The sequence below is a fragment of the Pteropus vampyrus genome, unplaced genomic scaffold, assembly GCF_000151845.1.
Source record: "Pteropus vampyrus isolate Shadow unplaced genomic scaffold, Pvam_2.0 Scaffold472, whole genome shotgun sequence".
NCBI classification, from domain to species: Eukaryota; Metazoa; Chordata; class Mammalia; order Chiroptera; family Pteropodidae; genus Pteropus; species Pteropus vampyrus.
Genome location: NW_011889253.1, coordinates 774,710 through 795,689, shown reverse-complemented (window position 1 = coordinate 795,689; position 20,980 = coordinate 774,710). Strand labels below are relative to the sequence as shown.

The 20,980-nt window shown below is 40.9% G+C and overlaps 1 protein-coding gene across 1 annotated transcript; it reads right to left on the bottom strand.

Moving 5' to 3' along the window:
* Window positions 1-960: 960 nt before the first annotated feature.
* VGLL1 (vestigial like family member 1) lies at window positions 961-20,397 on the bottom strand. The gene is made up of 5 exons (XM_023524554.1): window positions 20,355-20,397; window positions 18,183-18,401; window positions 7,544-7,963; window positions 5,719-5,778; window positions 961-1,004 (listed from the first exon to the last, which is right to left on the bottom strand). The coding sequence occupies exons 2-5, from the start codon at window positions 18,382-18,384 to the stop codon at window positions 961-963; spliced, it is 726 nt and encodes a 241-aa protein (XP_023380322.1). The 5' UTR covers window positions 18,385-18,401; window positions 20,355-20,397.
* Between the last annotated feature and the right edge of the window lie 583 nt (window positions 20,398-20,980).

Sequence of the window (20,980 nt, the reverse complement as noted above, 5' to 3'; positions counted from 1 at the left end):
AAGGAAGTTAGTATTTCCCAGATGTCACTAACAGTAAAAGAGCTAAAGAAATGGTTACACTGTTTACAGAAGCCAGGTTGGCCCCTGTGGAAGGCAGAAAGGTGCTGCCAAGGTCCAGATGAACACTTGTGAGGTGTCAGATGCCAGAGTCTGCATCCTCAGAGTGAGGGCAGACAGGAACTCATGGAACTGCAGCTAAAAAATGCTTTGGATACAGAACTTACTTTAGGCCAGCTTGAAATGAGGCAGTTTGCTCACTAATTTCTAATAGACTAATTCTCAGATTTCTCAGCAATTCCAGTTGGAATTACTTATTTTTAGAATTAAGGAATCAAATTTTCCCAGCAAAAGTATTTCATCAGGGCCAGTCTGAGGCCTTTTCAGCTTGCTTCGAAACTTTGAGTATGCAGGGAAAGCTCAGCCTCAACCCATTCTCAATAGATCTTGCCCACCCCATTTTCACTGATTTTGGTAGAGGTAGAAGTGAAGCTTGGTCACAGTCTAGTTAAGGATGGAAAGCTTCATGTTGGTCCTGGTATCTCTATTCCCTTGGAAAAGTGGGACAACCCCGTAGGATACTTCACCAGTCAGTCTTGGTTCAAAGGACCCTGCTGGTGGAGGGTAAGGGGACTATGATTTCTAAGTAAGAGAGCAGCGAGTGCAGTGGCAGGGTGGGATGAACAAGCAGGTGGGCCTCTATACTGCCTACATCTAAACAGCTTTTCTAATGATTTTATATGTTGGGATTTCACTTAACAAGATTGAAAATCCCTGCCACAGAGCATAGGTGCCAAGGAAGAGAAGAGTACAATTTTAGGGAAAACAAAAACTTGCTCCTGACTTAGTGTTCTTTAGTGGCAAAAAAGAGAAAAAGACAGTGATGTCTCCAAACCCTCTAGATTCATAGTACAAAATCATGAGCAGGTTTGGGAAAAGAAATTCTCTTTTTCAAACCGAAGTTCAGTAAAAGAACAGATCTTTTCTTCTTTCTGGAGACTCACCATCTGAAAAATAGAATAAGTGTGATGAGGAAGAAGTTGAGTCTGGGGTTAAAAGAGCCCAGGTTTGTACCCTGACCTTATCACTGCCTATCCGTACGACCTTGAGCTAGATATCTAGCTTATCTGAGCCCCACTTTCCTCATCTGTCAAATAGGGCTACTAATGATACCTGCTTCGTAAAATTCTGGTAAGGATTAAGTGGGTTAACTACTTGTAAAGCCCTTAGAACAGTGCATGGCACATATGTGCTCAATAAATGTTAGCTATTATTTTGTCAAAGAGATAGCGTCATTATTTATAGTAGAGTGGAATTATTGTGCGGCCATGATGAAGCTCAGTTTAGAGGGGAAAATCAAGGACTTTGAAGTCAGAAAAAAACTGACTCTGGCATTTAATCACCTTTGCTTTGGGCAAGTTACTTAATCTCCCTAAGCCTCAATTCTCCTATCTGTAAATAAAGATAAAAAGAGCACCTGTGTTGCAGATAGATAGTGGTTGTTATTTTGCTTGACTTTGTGATTCTTGTCATTCTCCTCATTTCTAATGACCTTTTACTTCACTCTACCTCAGCCTTGTTATTTTGCTTTACTTCATGATTCTTGTCATTCTCCTCATTTTTAATGACCTTTTACTTCAATCTACCTCAGCCAAACATTCTCATGGTCACATGCTAGATTTTGTCATCACCTACACAGGTGGCACTCTTGTCATCTCAATTTCAAACATCTGTTCTCCAACTATCACTTCCCATGTCATTGGCTTAAGTAGGCTTATTACTACATTTTAACATAACCTAATCCTATATCAGCCTCCAATATCCATCATCTTCCATCTTTCTCCAGTTCCTTCTTTGTACAGTTTAGAGACCATGGTAACTTATGGTAATCACTCACTTGCAAATACCCTAAACTCTTTTTTCTCTTTCTTCGTTCATGCTCACTTGCCAAAATCTTAACCTTGCCTGAGCCTCACCATTTGCCTTATTTGAGCATTACACTAACCTACCAGCGTTGATGAAAATCACACAACCCAGATGACTGCTTCAATTTGAAACATGATCTCAGACTTGAGATCAGCACTCAGAAATCCTGCTCATGTTTTCTATAAGCAAGCTTGCTTTCCCAATACCAAAGAAGACTTTGTCATACTTTTCCACTCTTTTCAACATCCCACATTTTCACTGTCAGCTGATCTTGCTCCATCCAATAAATTCCTCTGTCCTCTTATTTGATCTCTCAGAAGCCTTTGACACAGTTGATCACTCCCTGTTTTGAAACATTCTCCTCAGTTTCTGTAACATCACACTCACCTGGTTCTCCTCCTGCCTCACTGACTATTCCTCCTCTGTATCCTGTTGGTTCTTCATGTCCCCAACTTCTAAATAAATATAGCCACATTCCAGGATTCTGTACTCTGCCTTTCTTTCTTCTCTGTCTACACCCTCTGTTTAGGAGATCATGTAATTGCTTTAAATGTCGTTTAAATAGTGATCAATCTTAAGTTTACCCAGTCTTCCCTTTTGGACTCCACACTTACATATACAACTCTTTAAAAGATATATCCTCTTGGATGTCTTATAGGCACCTCAGACTTAATATGACAACAGAGTTGTGTCTCCTACAATCATCCTCATTTTAATACATGTATCACTATCTATCCAGTTGCTCAAGCAGGAAACCTAAGAGCTAGCATGGATTCTTTCCTTTTCCTCACCATTCCCATCCAGGGTATTAGCAAATCCTAAGAGCTAAACCTTACAAATAGATATCAAATACCTCTACTTCTGTCTCCACTGCTGCTACCTAGTTCAAGCTACCATTTTCTCATATTTCTTGCCTCTTAACTGGTCTTTTTGTTTTCATTCTTGTCTTTCTTCAACCTATCTTGTCTACAATAGGTTATATGATGTTCTCAAGTGCACATTAAATTTAATAAAGGCGTACCAGGGCTCACCAAGTCACTTAGAATCTAAATCTCAAACTCCCAACATGTCATCTGGCCCCTGCCTACCTCTCCAGCCTGGTTTCGTGCCACTCTCCCTTTCTCACTACACTCTGGGTCTTTGCAGGAGTGGCTTCCTCCACCTTCCTCCATCTTTACCCCAACTCTTCCTAAAGCTGGCTCCCTCACTTCATTCAGGTCCCTGCTCACACACCACTTCCTCTGAGCTTTCTTTGACCAACTTATCCAGAGTTGGCCTCTGTCTTTCTCTATTTCAACACCTTGTATATTTCCTTCACAGTACTGATCATAACTTGCAAATATTGTTTTCTACTTTTTTTTGGAGAAAGAAGGGTTTCTGCCTTCCCTACTAGGCTATTAACTCTTTGAGGGCAGGAACCAAGACAGATATATATACTGTCTAGACATTGAACCAGTGCACAACCAGTATCTATTTATACAGACTAAAAAAATATTAAATTCACTAAAAATTTTGGCATCAAAGTTTTTGGGACTCACCTCCAGAAAGGTCTCTTGATTACCCTTCTGGCTGATCACTCTTCTGCTCCACATGGTCACTGTCTCATAGGTACCTGACAGCCCGCATGAGGGGACTAGGACATATTGAAGGGGCAGGGGACTGAGCTTCTTCCTTTGACAAATATTTATCTGAAGCCTCACACAGGAAATCTTTCAGAACTACCAAAATTCTTACCAAAAGGTTTATCCAGTTCACTTTGAAATCAGGTTAATATGAAATATATAAAGGATCAAACATATGAAGGAGCAACTGAGCCCCATGCCAAATCTACAGAACCAGGAAATGAGGGCTCAGGGTCTGTGCACTTCACAAGATACCCCTGTGGTTCTCACCATAAGGTGAGACCGAAATATCAGCTTAAAAGCATGGGCTTTGCTGGGTTTCCTGGTCCTTTCCAGAGCCTAGGAAGTTACCCTTTCTAGTCCCTATGCTGTGCCGCCTTCCTCTACCCAGAGCCACGGTGACAGGATAGCCACCTCCTCTTAACTACTCTCCACATGGACCATGGAAAGGTCATCCCCTGCCTCTTTCCCAAGGTAATATTGCTCCTTTGTATTTTTTTCAAGCCTTCTGCATTCCTTTCCCCTTATTCTAGGATAGCGTCGTGGCCACAGACAGTGAACCCATTTTGCCAGTTGCTAATTTTCACTGTTGTACACTTGATTTAAAATGGAATTATTCTTGATGATTTATGTTTATTGTAAGTTATTATTTTGATTTTATGACACTGTAAACAGAGATATCTCTACCGTTTGCTATGTGATCTTAAGGAAAGTCCTTTCATCTGTTTTAGACTCAGTCTCATCTGTAAAGTGGGGATATTTATTCATTCATTCAATCTCTATTTACCGAATACCTAATGTGTAAGGCACTTAGGATAAACTCATACACATATCACAAGGTCATTGTGGGAACTGAGCTGGATATTGTGTGGGGTATCTGGCTCACAGTCACCACCCATACATGGTGTTGTTGCTGTTATTTTTCGTCTATGAACAATTTAAAGCCTCAAGTATTAAGTAATTCTAAGGCTTACAATTTAAAAAAATGTATAAACTATTAACAGGTATTTAGGAGACTTTATAATCCTGACTTTCATTAGAGGCTGGCAGAGCTCACTCCCTTGGGCAGAGTCTGAGATGAAGCCTGACTCAGCCATGCTAAGGTTCTTGAACCAGCCCTAAATCTATCTCCTCACTTGGGCATAGCCAATTAATCACTGAGGGTGGTTTTTGCCTTGTTTGTCTTACACAGGGCTTTAAACAAAATAATTTACACTACATTGGCAGATATATTTGCACCATTTCCTTTATCAATGTTTTTATTGTTTCCAGCATTCGCTCATTCATAAAATATGTATTGACCTCTATGCTGGGCACTGTCACAGGTGCTGGGGATGTGGAGGCACACCCCTCAGTCTTGGTCCTCAAGGAACTGCCATTCTACTGAGCTCTATATATTGGCTCCCCCGTAAGTGCCTGAGATCAGGGACTATGGTGGCAGCTGTTCCTTCTGTTCTTCTCAAACATGCAACATGGAACACAGCTTGAGGCCCACAGGATGCCCTCAAAAAAGGCAGTTTTTGATGGTTTACTATGTAGCAGGCTTATCGTGTGCATTCAGTGGTTTACTTCTCATGGTTTAATCTGGCTAATTTACATTAGGATTTTCATCTTTGTTTTACAAAGGAGTCAATTGAATTATGGAGATATTATGAAACGGGACCAAGTTCCTGAAGCTAGTAAAGTAATGATGCTGCATTCAAACCCATGAAGAGCTTCATTTCATTCCCCTCAAATTGTCTTCATTTGAAAGTTCCTACTAACACCACTTTCAAATTGAGTGTGGAGCCAACGGTCCTGGCCTTTGGACTTCGGTGGCACTTTCCCTGACTGTAGAGTCCTGGAGCGGCCATACGTTCTAAGCTGAAAACTGGACATCTGGGACAGAGCAAGCTAATCCTCATGAATTTGTTCATTTTTCTGAGTCACCTCTGAAAAAAATCAATAGGGTTGCTTTTATGGCAAAACAAGAAAATTGTCAAGACATTTTATAAAATAATAAGTACGTGGGCTGTTTGAGATTAAGAACAAATTATAACTATTAAAATATTAAATAAAAGAAATGAGGGTCTTTTCAGCTACTGGAGATCTTGGTTTTTATGCTACAAGCTGCTCTCCAAGTTTGTTCTTAGGATACGGAGACATGCTATCAAAAGCAGAACCAGATACTTACTTTCACTTGCAAGGCTGGCACTGGCAAGTCCATGATCTGAGGGGAAATATATTTTCTTACCTAGAAAAGAAACATGATTAGAAATGATATCTCGAAGGCAGGGTTAAAAAGTGCCCAGTAGCAACTCAGGGGCCTCCAAATCACCTGCTCCTCAGTTTGTGGACACCTGGTATATTTTCTCTAAGATGCTACAAAAACAAGAGAAGCTTCTGGCAACCTAGGTCTCATTCCTATCTTACAGGCCGCATTCCTGATTAAGGGTCACTAACTTCCTGAACAGATCCTGAACCATCAGTCACTGATTAATATGACTAATGTCAACATTAGTAGTGGAGTGTGAAGAGTTTGTAGCAGTTGAGAGTTTAGTGATAAACATTTGTTCGAGTATATGTCTACAGATTTTGGAGACTAGGATGTCTGCATTATAGTTTCACTGTGATGTACCTGTCATAGTATAAGCTCACTAAATATTTGCTTAATTGGATTTGAACTATATACAGTTATGTTTGGGAGGTGATAATTTGAACCATCTGTGTTCTAACCAACTGTTGAACAAGGCTCTGCTGTGTATGCACAAGGCATATATACAAACACAGTTGGCCTAATTTTCCCTCTGAATCTAATAGGAGCAGATTTTTGAAAAAGAGTACAGGGGTGGGAATTTTCATAGGTTTCCCAAGCATTACATTTTTATTATTTACTCCTTTTAAATATATTCTTAATCAAACTCTGGAAATGATGGAGTGGTATTTTAATGAGAAATTTGTTTTCTGCATTAGGATGGAACATAGTACCAGACATAGAGAGGTTATGCTGAACAGGCCCTTTGTGTACTATATACTTAGTTTAAAGGCAATTTCTAGCAATTTCTTTCAGGCACGGGATACTAGAACCACAGATATATATGGACTAGGGAGCTATAAAAGAAAATTCACCCAGAGTAGAGAATGCCAGAGGACTCAGACTTGGCCCAATCAAACTATAAAATATATATTATTACCAACATTTCATACGAAAGGCAAATCTTGTAGCAGAGTGGTTTGCTCTTTTGCTTAAAGTATACCTCAGGCCAATTCTTTCCTATTCTTTTACAAAGAAGGGAGTATTGTTTTGTTTTGTTTTTGATGGGTATTTTGCATCTGATAGGCACTAATTAAATGTTTGTTGAGTGAGTGAATTAAGGAGTGTTTTAGTTCAAGGGGAGGGGTGATGGTCAGGGAACAGGAACCCCAAGGAAAACAAGCAGGAGGACCTCAGTGTGCAAGCGCAAGCCACAAGCAGCCAGGCACTGTGATGGTCTCTAGGCAGCAATGGGGCTGCCTCTACAGTCATTTTGAATTTTACTGTGTAGAGCAGATGGCTGGTATAGATTGCTGTTGTTTTTGCCCAGAAGCCTGGCATCATTACAAGTTGCCAACCTGTTTGGAGGATAGAGTTTGAGCTGGTAGGTATGCCAGAATTCTTGGTTTTACAAATGGATTATTTGGTGGCTCACAGTGAGGTGAATGCAGGGTGAATGCAGACCCTACAATTTTAGGCAGTAACACATCATTTTTCTAGAATAAGTCCAAGTCAACAGACTTGGTGAATATTCCTGGCCAAGTTCATCTGGCTGGCTCTCTATATGACCCTTTAGTCATTAGAATGTTAATGTCAATGAAGCCTAGTGAAGATATATGGAACATTTATGCAGAACATTCTGTCCCTCAGAAGCCCCATGTCCGGAGTGGCAGCAATTAGTCTTGATACCCAATCTTATGCCAACTCACTCTCAACCCCAACCAAACAGGGATAAGCCTCCAAATATCTGGAGGCACTTTCTTACAGTGGGCCGAGCTGGAAGGCAGGTTGAAGGGCAATTCCGAACTTCCGGCTATCTGGGCAGAGCTGCAATCCTCCCACATGGCAGATTGCTGAGGCTGGGCTACACATCTATCTTGCTGGAGGAGAGTTAGGAGAGACTCATATTTCTCATCAGGCGGGGTCTCTGGAATCAGGTGCCCAGCAGAGAAGGCGTGAGCATAGTCAGGCTCTGAGGAACTGGGGCTCTCTGGGGAGGAGAAATGCCACAGCTCCTCAGGCTGAACAGAGGGGCTCCCAGTCAGGGACATTGAATACTGATCCATAGACATGGGATCAAACCCGTTCATGCCGTAGCTGGTGGCATCATCTACAAAAGATGTTTCTGGCTCTGGCTTTGTCCACTGAGAAGAGAAACGCCACTGATTTGGAGGCATGTCAATATCTAGGAAGGAAAAATTTAGAAGACATATTAGATGTTCATTTATTGTTTTCAAAATGCAAGTAACTTAATATTTTTCTGGTTAATACATGTCATATTTTTTAATGTGAAGAAAATGTAGAAAAGGTAAAAAAAAAGTCACTCTAATTATAATATCCAGAGACCACCAATATCCAGCATTAGGTGTACTTTCTAGGATTTGTTTCTATTCATGTATGCATTGTTTTCATATCATAAGTTGTTTTTAAGGCTGCTTTTGCATCATTAAAATATTATGAATATCCTCCCATAGCAATGAATTGTGCCAACACCAGCTTTTAAAATGGCTGCACAGTATTCCATCATAGGTAGCAATGTGACTAACAAACACAGTATTTGTGGGCAGCTCAGTTAATTTTGTTTTTCAATTATATTAACAACACTGCAATGAGCACCTTTGTATGTAAGCTTTGCACCCTGTCCAACTAGCCCCTCAAGGAAAATTTTCTAGAAGAATTGCTTGATTAAAAATGATTTGTGTTTGGTCGTTGCTGTTGTGTGGTTTTCTTTTATAGCTGGCATTTTGAGTACACAGAATAGGAGGACTCCACAGAACTTTATAAAGGGTGTAACACTTGCCTGCGTCAGTCACTTACACAAGTCTAGGAGTCGAAACTCCATTTTCAAGATGGATCTGGGGCATGGGGGTATTATAAGACTGGACCAAATTAGCAAAGTAGGTTAGCCAAGTAGGAATCGAAGCTGGATTGATAAGTGATGAGGTGGGGAAGTGGTTGCTTGGACCTCTTTCTACAAAAGCGATATGTTCAAGATCAAGCAGTAACTTGGTTTCTTCTTGCAAAGTTCTTGTGGACTAGCTAATGGGGTTGGAGTTTCCTTTGGTCTCAGAGACACTAATTCTAATTGTGCCTATAATAGCAGCTGAATCTGAGTTCTCAAGAAGTTTAGAATAGTTCATGACACAGATGGATATTTTCCCCATTCTCAACACCCACTCAGGCAAGAGAGGATGAGGGATGGAGCTCTGACAGATGATACTTAAAGCCTGAAGCCTCTCATCTATCAAAGATAATGAAATGGGGAGGGGTGTGCATGGGTGTAGAGACAAAGGGAGATTGGAAGGCTGGAGAGGCTGTCTGGTCTCCTTCCTCTCCACATGTGCCTCTCCTAGCTCTCTTGACTGTTTAATTTGCCTGGATTTTGGACAAGATAAAAATGTCTGAGAAGTCTGCCCAGTGATACTGGAGTGCTTTCACCCACCACCATAGCTTTTCATGTCATACACATGATAAGGAGGAAAAAGCCTTAACCTATGCGGCAGAGACATTCTGTCCAACATTTCATATCGTTCACAATGAGGAATGGGTGATAGCTGGCCTCTGGTAATGGAACCAAAAGCAAGGAAACATATATTAAGATTTGTTGCTGGGGATGAATGCTACTTTTGAAAACTGATTATCTGCAGGCCAGTAGCAATTCGGGGCACTATATAGCACAAATAGACTGATTAAGCTGACAGTATAATCATTGTCCATGCTTCAAATTCAATGAGGGTACTTCATATCCTAAGCACAAATTAAAAATAATGTGTAGCCTCTGACAACTGGGCAATTTCCATCTAAACTGGCCTTATAATCTCATACATATGACATAGGTGCTGAATGCAGGGTCCTAGTGTGCTTGGAATATTTCTATTAACTGTTTCCCTTCCAGAATTATGACTGAAATGTTAAGGGAAGTGGGCGGTGTGCCACTGTTCAAGGTTCCATTTGGTTACTGAGTGCGCCAAAGCACAGATTAGATGGGAGCAAGTGAGGAAGCGCAGAGTATCCCAATCCTAAATTCAATAGTAGGCATTGGGTAGCTTTGGGAAAACCATCTTCCCAGACCAGGCTTGGGTGTTGGTGTCCCATGGGGTGGAGACCCTGAATTTTGGTAGGTCACCCTTTCTCAGGCTCCTTAGGCCTACTGCTCCCACAACCACAACCATCTACCCCATAAACCAATGAAGGTATCCTAAACCATAGCCTGGACTGGCTTAAGGTTGCTGCTGCTGCTGCTAGAAATGACCCTGGTGACACTTTCTTATCCAAGTTTTTCCTCTTAGTTACCTCTGGAGATGAGATAAGAAGCCTTAGGAAGACTCTGCTGCCTTCTAAAATACCAAACTACATTAATGAATGGAGAACAGGTAAGGAATACTTTGGTTCTGGGACACTTGGGGCAAGCTAGAATTTTTTTTTCACTAGAAATACAAAATGCTTCCAATTCCACATACTCCAACTCTGAGCATCTAGACCCTGCCTCTTACTCCCATCCATGCCTCTAGAATTACTGAGGCCTCTGGTCCCAAGTGAGTCCCTGTTCACAGAGTCCTAGTCTCCATTTCCCACTTCACCCTTTTTGGGTGAAACTCACAGGCCATTCCCCTCCTCCTAAGGAAACCCAGAGACAGCACTCACATCTACCTATATACAGCTCTGAGAGCCCCCAGAACCCTCTAGAAAGCATCTCTAGGCACTAAAGAGTTTGCTTTCCACCCCCAACAACTCTCTCTCTCCTCCCTCTCTCTCCCTCTCTCTATTCTTGCATAGTGGTCCTGCCTTATTCCAGACAAGTCACCCCCTCAGAAAGGCTCTCTCTGAACTTCAAATCTAAAATTTGTTATCCTGCTGTACTCTGTGACTGTGCTATTTCCTTCAAAACAGTAATCCTAACCTGTAATTTCTTCATTTATTCATTTGTTCATTTATTCACTCACCACTTATTTTCCCCACCAGCCAATATGCTTTATGAGGACAGATCATTTCTCTTTTGTTTACTATCATATCCTCAGGAACTCGCATAGTGTCTGGCCCTCACTAAATATTATTCTAATGAATGCATGTGTGCATGCACTCACATGTACACACGCATGCTTACACACACATGTACACACAAACATGTCCACACTTTCAAAACACATGCGCGCGCGCGCACACACACACACACACACACACTCCTTGACACTAAATCTTTCTATACTGAAGAGAGCAGCATGAAAAGTGGTTAAGAGCATAGACTTTGAAAGTCAGACAGGGTTGGAGTCCCATCTCAGTTCTGCCACTTCCTAGCTGTGTGAACACTGAGAATGTTACCTCCCATCTTGGATCCTCTCAGGACTTTTGTGAGGTTAAATGAGACAATCCACATAAAGAGCTTAGCACAGTGCCTGGTACATAACAGATACTCAATAAGTGATAGCTGTTGCTGTTATTATTATTAATCATTGCTTTGATTTGTAAACCCAGGTTGGGCTCACATTCATAGGCTTCTTTCCTACTTTGCAACTCCAGGTAATCAACCTAGGGAAAAACAAAATGATAATGTAGAGGCCCAAGGAGCCTCCCTGCCATTAGTCACCTAGGGCTGAGAATCAAAGAGAGAAAGGGACTGAGTAAAAAAAAAAAACAAAAACAAACAAAAAAAAAACAGAAATAGCAGCAGTATTTCAGGGCTGATGTGGAGGATGGAGTAGATACTGGCTCTTAAAGAGATTTCAGAAATCTTTGCTCAGTGTGTGTCCACTCCCAAGAAAGAATACATCAGAGGTGGGTATGAATGACTAAATCTAGAACAGCTTTTGCTTATTGAGCACTTACTATGGAGCAGGCACCTTTTTAACACTGCATACATGATCTTATGTGATCCCCACAGCAACCCAGATGAGAACCAGAGTGGTTCAAGTAACTTGCCTAAGGCCACACAGTTAGCAAGTGGTAGAGCTATCTGATTCCAAAACTCATGCATGTTCTGGCTATGCCTCTCCAGCATTGCAAAGAGTACAGTAATAAGCTGGGCACTTCCCCACACTACTGGGGTTGGAGGGATAGCAGATGAGCATAACATTTCTGAGAAGCAATTTCTGACAACAGTGTATGTTAAAACCTTAAAATTTGTGTGTATCCTTCGATCCAGTCATTGTGCTGATAGCAATTTATTTTAAGGCTATAATCAATGATGGGTGTAAAAATTTATAATATAGCGTGTATAATATAGCAAAAGATTGACAACAACCTAAATGTCCAAAAGCTTTAATACAGCTATAAAAAGGATACTCTTGAGCTATTAAAATGATGGAGTAGAACATGTAATGGCATACGATTATTGTCGATTAAAAAAATAATTACAACCTGTTATGTACAAAATGATGTTATGTTGTAAAGCTTACTATGTGTGCATAGATGCACAAATGGTTTTGTATCCTGATTGCTTATCTATGTTTTCTAAAATGTTCAAAAATTAACACATCATTTTCATCATTAGAAAGTTATTTTTTAGTAAAAAGTTAAGAAACCTCTTGACTCCGTGAATCTGAGTCACAGTTGTGAAACACCAATACGTAATTGCCTGATTTCCTTCCGTCTATTGTTTCTTCTTTTCTTCCTTGTCCTCTCTGTCTCTGCCTTTCATAAAATCCTGCTTTGTGATGAAGTTGAAACCAAGAACTCTCAGAACACATACCTGCATCTTACACCATGAAAAGTCCAAACTTTGGCCTGCTCAATCTGCACACATTGACTCTCCCTTGTCTGCCTTCTTTGTATTATATTCTTTGTATGAGCTGAGGTGAAAATAACACTGGAGACAGAGGGACAGCTTACAGGAGACAGTCCTCTTTTAGGGCACTGGGAGGGCCTGCTCAGTCCCTCCCCCTCCTTTATTCACCTCCCCGGGGTACCTAGTCTTTTGATGATTACTCAGATTCCTTTTCCCAACTGAAAATGGAGATGAAATACAGGACATGTGCTAGCATTTGAAAGTGGCTAAGAGCTCAGGATCTGGAATCAAACTGATTTGGTTGTAAATAGCCGCCCCTAACTAGCTGTGGAATCCTAAACAAGTCACTTGACTCTGAGCTTTGGTTTCCTTGAGCACAATGAGAGTTAAGCAATAAGTTGGTGTGAGGATTCAAAGAGATAATCCATGTGGCATCCCCTAGCAAGGGGCCTGGCTCACAGGATTGTGTGCTCAATAAATGTTAGCTATTGTAAACAGTATTAGCAAGTCCTTATGGGCATTATTAACCCTCTCATTAGGGTGTTGTTAAGGTCTACAAAGGCAGGACAGTGAAGTAATCAAGAGGCTGGCTCTGGAATCTGACTGACCTGGATTTCAATCTCTATCACTGGCTTGTTGTGATTCGCTTTGTCACTTACCCTCTCTGGGCTGCATTTTCCTCCTCTGTAAAGTGAGGATATGAATACCCATTGTAAAGTGGTTTTGTGAAGTACAATACACATGCAAGAAAATGCACAAGTATGAAGTGCGCAGCTGGAGAATTTTCACAAACTAAGTTATGAGCACCCAGGTCAAGGAATAAAACATGACAGCCACCCCAAAAACTCCCTTCATGCCCCCACCCAGTCAGTCACTAACCTCCCTTTTCCCTGAAGGTAACCACTCTCCTATCTTCTAACACCATAGATTCAGTTTGCCCATCTTTGCCCTTTATAAATCACTGAAATGACTGCAGTAATTGTAGCCTGGTGTCTGGCATCCAATATGGGCTCAGTATATGTTGGCACAGTTTCCTCTCCCTGACTGGAAAGGAAGACATCAAGTTGTCAGTGTTCACAAGGGCCATAAACAACTAGCATGAGTCTATCTCATAATATTCACACTAAAAAAGAAATCCAGAGTTTATTCCTCACTCTTACTAGATTACGGAGGAGGGGAGAGAGGAGCTGAGACCCTTGAGACCAGCTATAAAAATCCTCTGGGTCCTCAGGTGTACACTCTCACCTTCTCAGCAGCCTTTGAACAATTTTGTCAGGCCTGGGGTTGGGCTCGAGGCCACATAGGAAGAAATCAGGGTGGAATATGCACTAGGACCATGCCACTCCAAATGGTAACTACTGAAGCCTCTCAAGTTATCTACTTTGAAATCACCAAAGTCCTTTTTTCTTTTTTCTTTTTTTTTAAGGGAGATTAATTTAAAGATACCTTCAGCTTGTGTTTTCTGAAGTACGGCCAGTATAAATTATACATAAGTAAATAGAAAAATAGCTTTGATTTTGGAAAGGCAGCCAGGAAATTTGATGGCATTTCCTAGCCACATAGGTCTGTATTTGGCCTTTGCATATTTGGCTTGACAGGGTGCCCTTAGAATGTGGCCCAGTCGGCGCTGTGAGCCCATGAATGCAAGCCTGTTCTAGGCATGGCTCAGGGTCTGAGAGGATGCACACAGTAAGAAATGGCCACTTTATGAATTTCCCACTATTTTTTGAAGCTGCATGTATCTCATATAACACCTCCAAGTGAGAACCACTGGGGGACCATTTTCTTTCATGAGGCCTTCCCCTGAGGCAGCAGAACTTCTGAGAAACTTGACTGCTAACTTCGATAAAAGAGAGGCCTTGAGGAAGACAGGCTCTCTGCTTCATTTGCGCAACCAGCCGAACAAACATTTTCCTAGCCCACACCACGCTCTGTGTGGGAGACATCCTCTTAGTCAAGGGAAATGTGAGATTCTCACAGGAAAAATGCAACAACCAAGAAGGTAAGTAGAGAAGAAAGCTGCCTCTCTGTTTGGCCTGCAAAGGCTGGCTTGGGCAAAAAACATGGCCATGTCCGTGTTCCCTTAGTGGGCCAGGACTTTACAAAATAGAGTGAAGTCAAAAGGCATGGGAAACAGCTGCCACACAGTAGAAGCCCCTGGAATATTGGAGGCTTACAAGAGGGGCCTGCTGCTCTGTGATCTTAATGTTTTGAATGCAGGCACTCATATCCACTCTAGCCATTTAAAAACACATGTCAAGCTTTGGCATCACCACCACAAAAATAATTAACATGGCACTTACTACGTGCCACTGGACATGCATTATCTCATTGACTTTCTCTATAGTTAAATAATACTAATTTTAGAAATGAGGAAACTGAGGCACAGAGAGGTGAAACAATGTGCTTGAGATCATATTGTTAATAAAAAATGGAGTTGGCCTGGCCCCAGATTGCCTGATTCTAAAGCTGTACACCACATGATGCTCCCTCTATACAGTGACTCCATCTGTGGCACACAAGCAATATCCTGTAATTCAAATCACAATCTCATTCACTCAAGCAATATTTATGGAGCACCTTTCATGTGTCAGGCATTGGAAAGCAGCAGTTAACAGACCGAGTCTCTGCTGCCATGGAATCCAGACTCTAGGGGGTAGGAGGAGACAAGAAAGAAACACATAAATATATAACATACCTAGTGGTGACAAATGCTAAGAAGAAATAAAACAGGATAAGACAGAGGGTGACAAAGTAAAGATTCTATTTTTTAAATAGATTGTTCGGAGAAGCCCTCTATGAAGAGAGGACATTTGGATGGAGACTTGAATGGAGAAAGGGGAAAATCATGTAATTATCTGAGAGAAAGAACATTTTTGGGAGAGTGGAAAGAACATGCAAAGGGCCTGAGGCAGGACTGTGCTTGGCATGTTCTATAAATAACGAAGAGGCCAGACTGGAGTGAGTGAGATGGAAAATTGTACAACATGAGATCAGAAAAATAACAAGGGCGCAAATGAGGTCGGACCCCATTAAAAACTTTAGGTTTGATTCCAAGTGAAATGGGAAGCTATTGGAGAGTTTTGAACAAAACAGTGCTATGATATGACTTTAATTTTAATGGTATCATTCTGATCACTATCCTGAGAATAGACTGCAGGGGAGCAAGGGCAGAAGCAGTGAGACCAATTAGGAGGCTACTGCAAAAATCCAGAGGGTAGATTAGATGATGGTTTGTCACACCAAGACAATAGCAGTGGAGATGGGGAGAAGTGGTCAGATCTAGGACATATTTTGATATTAGAACTTACAGAATTTTTCAAAGGACTAAACATGGGGTACGAGATAAAGAGGAGTTAAACATGACTTCAATTAATTACAAGGATGCAGCTCCCTTTTACTGAGATGGGGAGACTATGAACAAAGCAGGTTGAGGGGGAGATTAAGAGTTCAGTTTGGGACCTGTTTTGTTTGAGATTCCTATTAGATGTGTGAAGTGAAGGTATCAAGTAGGCAACTTGATAGACAGATCTAAAATCCATTCTGGACTAGAGCTATGCATTTGGAATTGATCAGTATATAGATGGTATTTAAGACCAAAAGACTGGAAGAGATCCCCTAGGGAGTAGGTTTAAGATAGAGGAATTGTCTGAGACCTGAGTCCCCCAAACATTTAGAAGGTAAATAGAGAAGACCACCTAGCAAAGGAGACTAAGAAGGAGTAGTAACCAGGGAGATAAGAGGAAAACCAAGAGTATGATGTTATAGAATCCTAGTGAAGGAGGTATTTCCAAGAAGAGGGAGCAATCAACTACAGCAAATGTTGCTGATAGGTCAAATAAGATGAGGACAGCAAGGACCATTGGATTTGGAAAGTGGAAGTCACTGACTAACCTTGATAAGAGTGGTTTCAAAGAGTGATGAGGATGAAAGCCTGAGGAGTGGATTTTAGAGAGCAGTGGCGGAAATAAAGAGGACAGAGTATACATGGACACGTCTTTTGAGTTTTGCTGCACAGAAATGTGTCAACAGTTTGAGAGTTGGTTTTATGTCAGGTAAGCTTTTACCAAGCAAGCAGGATAGAGGAAGTGAGGGACTATAGATGGATAATACTTACAAGGGAGTGACTGGAATGAATCTGAGCCAATGTATTCAGATGTAGATGAAAGAGTCAAAGAGCCAAAGAGCCAAAAATGGCAGACTTGTCTGTGCACGAAAAGCCTGGGATTTTGACCCTTCTGAGGAGCCAGATAGATGTTCTGAATCTCATTTACCACATACCAATTCCCCAAACGACTCAAGATCAGTCATTCCTGCTTCTGCTCTGAAGTACTCAGTACACTCTTAGATATCACCTCCCCACTTCTCCACCCACCTCTTTGTGCCCATTTAAACAATATCTTCTATAGCATCTCCTTTAGTATGTGCTGCCACTACACCTCCTTCTACATGTTTACTTAACTCAGAGCTCTGAGAAGATCACGTCATTTGCTGGTAAAAGAATTTCTAGGAAAGAAGTAAATTCTGCAAAGGTGAGTATAGATATCTACCAACTTCTGCCCAAACCCAAAGAGCAAAGACAGAGTGATTGTGTCTGAAAACAGGTGATCTCTTCCCCTGCAGAGGCCCCACTTGGAAGCATATACATCCTCCAATGAGAGCAAGGGATTCAACGTGTGTGCTCAGCAACTGCAAAAAAGAGCTCCTAAAAAAATCAGTGAGACCTTGGTCTATTTGCACATTTCAAAAAAGGTGATGAGGAACCTTATCAACTCACATCCAGCTGACAGAATGACGTCTCCATTAGGCACAGCAGGCACAGACAGTGCCTAGGCCCCATGAATACTTTTAGGTGCCTACGAAAATGTTTTAATTTCTTTTAAAATTGGAAGAAAAAATAAAGATAATAATGATGATAAATATATAAAAATGAATCCAGCTTAGGTTATATTTGTTTTTATACCAGTGCAGCCACAAAATGTCCTTTTTCATATTTTTTATGGAAGAAGTTGGCCCATGAAGGCAAAAGTGTCTGGGGTCCATGAAAGCAATACTGCAGCCCTTGCCAGCTTAATTTTTATGTCTTTTTTCAAACCTGGATATTTTGATGAGCACATTTTGACACAGCACTTCAAATAATGTTTTGAGATGTAAGAATGCTTTAAAAAAATTACCAAATAGTATATGCAGTAGACCCTCCTGATACTGTTAAGGGTGAGGAGAAAGATGTAGCGAAACTTCATCTACTTCTTTCTGGCCCTGCCTCTGATCACCAGATTATCCACTATTAGTTGAGGAGTCTGCATGTACCTACATGGGACACACTTTTTCATATCACGAATACTTTGGTGTTTCTGCCCCTGTTAGGCCAGTAGTAGTAGTAGTAGTAGTAGTAGTAGTAATATTGATAATGGTGACAATAGAAAACAGTTGTGGTGCTCTGATTGTGTAGTGAGCAGTGAACCCAGCATTTAACGCAATTGAGGAAACAATGAAATAGGTGGTGATTTGATTAAACAGTGTTCATTTTCACATTAAACTTCTAAGAAAGGGGCGGCAGCTTCTTACCAGACAGTGTGACTTGCCTTTAGCAAATATACACGTGTCTAAGTGCATTAAAAGCAGCAGAGAACCATCTTTCAGTGACAGGGAATTTCAGCCTTCTCCCTCTCAACATGCTTACCATTCCTCAGGACCACATCTTCACTCTGGCTCAAGGGGCTCAATTCCTGGGGGTTCTTGATATTGCTCAGAGCTCTGGAGAAGTGTTCATCCACTACGCTGCTGATGTCCCCTTGGAAATAGGTGAAAAGAACACACCGGGAATTCCACTCAGTCTTTATAGGCCCCTGCATCTGGGAGGCACTCGTCTTCATTTCTTCCATTGTGGCACAGGAGACAGCTATGGATTAAATGAAAAATATTACTGGCAATATTTTTCCAAGTGGCTTGGTCACAGTTTGGTTGAGTGCCATCCCGGGGAGGGGGCAGTTTGCTCTTACTGAGTACAGGCTCAACAACCAGTCTGTGCTGGTCTGAGGACCAGCTGGTCTGATCAGTGTTCAGGAAACAATAAGACAGAGTTCTACGAAGTGCTGAAGGGGTCCTTTCTTACAAATGAAAAGAGTTATCTAGCAACATGACTAGAAGAACATCAGAAAAGGGAAAAGAAAAAGAGATCAAATTGCAAAGTAACTTGCCTTCTGGGGAAGTGCCTTCTCCCTCCCAGAACTATATGTAAATCCCCCTAGACAAAGGAGTGAGCTCCCCTGTAGAGCTGACTATGCAACCCAGTGGGTATTTACAATTTCCCTTTTCATAGTAAGCATTGCTTTTCACCTTAACCACTTCCATGCAAGATAATAAGACACATCAAATTCTCACACTCTCCCAGATGCCAGAGATTATGTATAATGGTGGCCTGCTCCCACTCCCCACCCCATCTTAGAAACTAGCTATTATTAACCACACCAGTCCTAAGGCCTCCAGACACACATATTCTGAACCAAATTCAGATTTTGAAACACACACACACACACACACACACACACACACACACACACACACATTTTTACACTAATATATTGTGGCAGCATTGGTGAAAAGCACCTGAAAGATTATCAGACTGTCAGCTCTGCTCACCACCATATCCTCTGCACCTAGAATAGGGTCTGCAATTGAGTAGATATTCAATAGCTTTTTGCTGAATTGCCTTAAACTTGGCCTCCATCATTTTATCCTACCTGTAAACGCAAAGACTGTTCTTTTGCACCCAGGCCAGAAAATGGCACACAGCAGTCACTCAAGACATGCTGTGGCCTTCCTTTAACTAAAAAAGTAGTCCAACTGAATGTTCCTTTACTTTTGGGCACTCAATCTGACTTCACAGTGCTCAAGCTAAAGATACTTTTAATCTATTAATTATTTTGAATATAATAAAAAAAGAGAGTTGAATAGCCTGTCTCCCTCTGTAGTCTAGGAGATCCTTGAGGATGGAGGCCTGTTTCTTATTCATTTCTTTATCCTTAGCACCTAGAAGAATGCAGGTGTTTAGTAAACAATAGCTGAATAGCTGAACTCCATTTCATGCAGAGACAGCACAATGCAAGGAAATCATACTAATTAGGAGTCAGAGGAAGATCTGGGGTTGTTGGCTTTTGAGAAAGCACTCGGCCTCTCTGGGCTTCAGATTCCTCTTGGAAAAAATAAGAGATTGGAATATATAAACTCTGCAGCCTATTCTTTTATGGTTCTGCTAGAAGCATCAACAGATTATGATGGGGACATTAGGAAGGAATCTAGCAGTGAGCAAAGGACTGTTTCTATCGAGTTTTCCTTTCAAAATCATTCTAGCCCCAGTCATAACTGGACTGTATTGTCTACAGCAGCCTTTGATTGAGCACATCAATCTGTTTCACCCAGTTCATAGCTACACTAAACATAACCAGGCACTGCCTGAAAAATGAATCCATTATATCCTTATTTCAAAAAATATATGAACAACCACTTTTAAAAACTGTTTGGCAGTTTCTTACAAAGTTAAACATACGCTTACCACATCACCCGGCAATCCCACTTCTACGTATATATAGCCAAGAGAAATGCAAACGTATGTCCGCACAAAGACTTGTACATGACTGTTCATAGCAGCTTTACTTATAATAGCCCCAAACTGGAAACAACTTAAATGTCCATCACCAGGAAAATAGCTGTGACATTTTCATACAATCGAAAGTTATTCAGAAATAAAAAGGAACAAATTACCAATCCACATAACAGCATGGAAGAATCACAAAGACATGTTAAGTAAAATAAGCCAAACAAAAAAGACCACATATTATGTGATTTCACTTACATGAAACAGGGACAAATAATCTCTGGTGATAGAGGCCAGAACAGTGGTTGCCTGTGGAGTGGAGATTGGGAAGGGTCAGGAGTATTGAGAATGTCCTACATCTTAATAAGGGTGAAGGTTATACGTGGATGTTTACATTTGTCAAAAGTCATCAAATTGTATACTTAAGATCTGTGTATGTCACTGTAGTTTAATTATTCCTCAATGAAAAAGCACATGATATATTCAGATACTCAGAGTTATATAAATAAAGCAAAGGTGTTATCCTTGAACACATTATAAGATGTCAGAGAAAGACAAGTACAGTATGATATATATGTGTGTATATATATGTATATGTATATATGTGTGTGTGTGTGTGTGTGTGTGTATATATATATATATATATGTAGAATTTTAAGAAGCCAAACTTGTAAAAACAGAAAATTGGCAGTTACCAGGGAGTAGGAGTGGGGGGATAGGACAAATGTTGTGTAAGGGTACAAACTTGCAACAAGTAGTAAATAAATCCTAAAGATCAGGTGCACAGTACAGTAAAATATAGACAACAATGTTGTGTTATCATCATCATCAAACCTGCTAAGAGACTAGAACTTAATTATTCCACCGACTAAAAAGAAAGGATA

Bases quoted from the DNA above. Each gene is read 5' to 3' on its own strand.
- VGLL1 (XM_023524554.1), bottom strand. From the start codon at position 18,384: ATGGAAGAAATGAAGACGAGTGCCTCCCAGATGCAGGGGCCTATAAAG. The intron at 7,964-18,182 runs GTAAGCATGTTG...TTTCCTTCCTAG, and splicing joins AGATGTGGTCCTGAGGAATG to ATATTGACATGCCTCCAAAT. The intron at 1,005-5,718 runs GTAAGTATCTGG...TCTATTTTTCAG, and splicing joins TGCCAGCCTTGCAAGTGAAA to ATGGTGAGTCTCCAGAAAGA.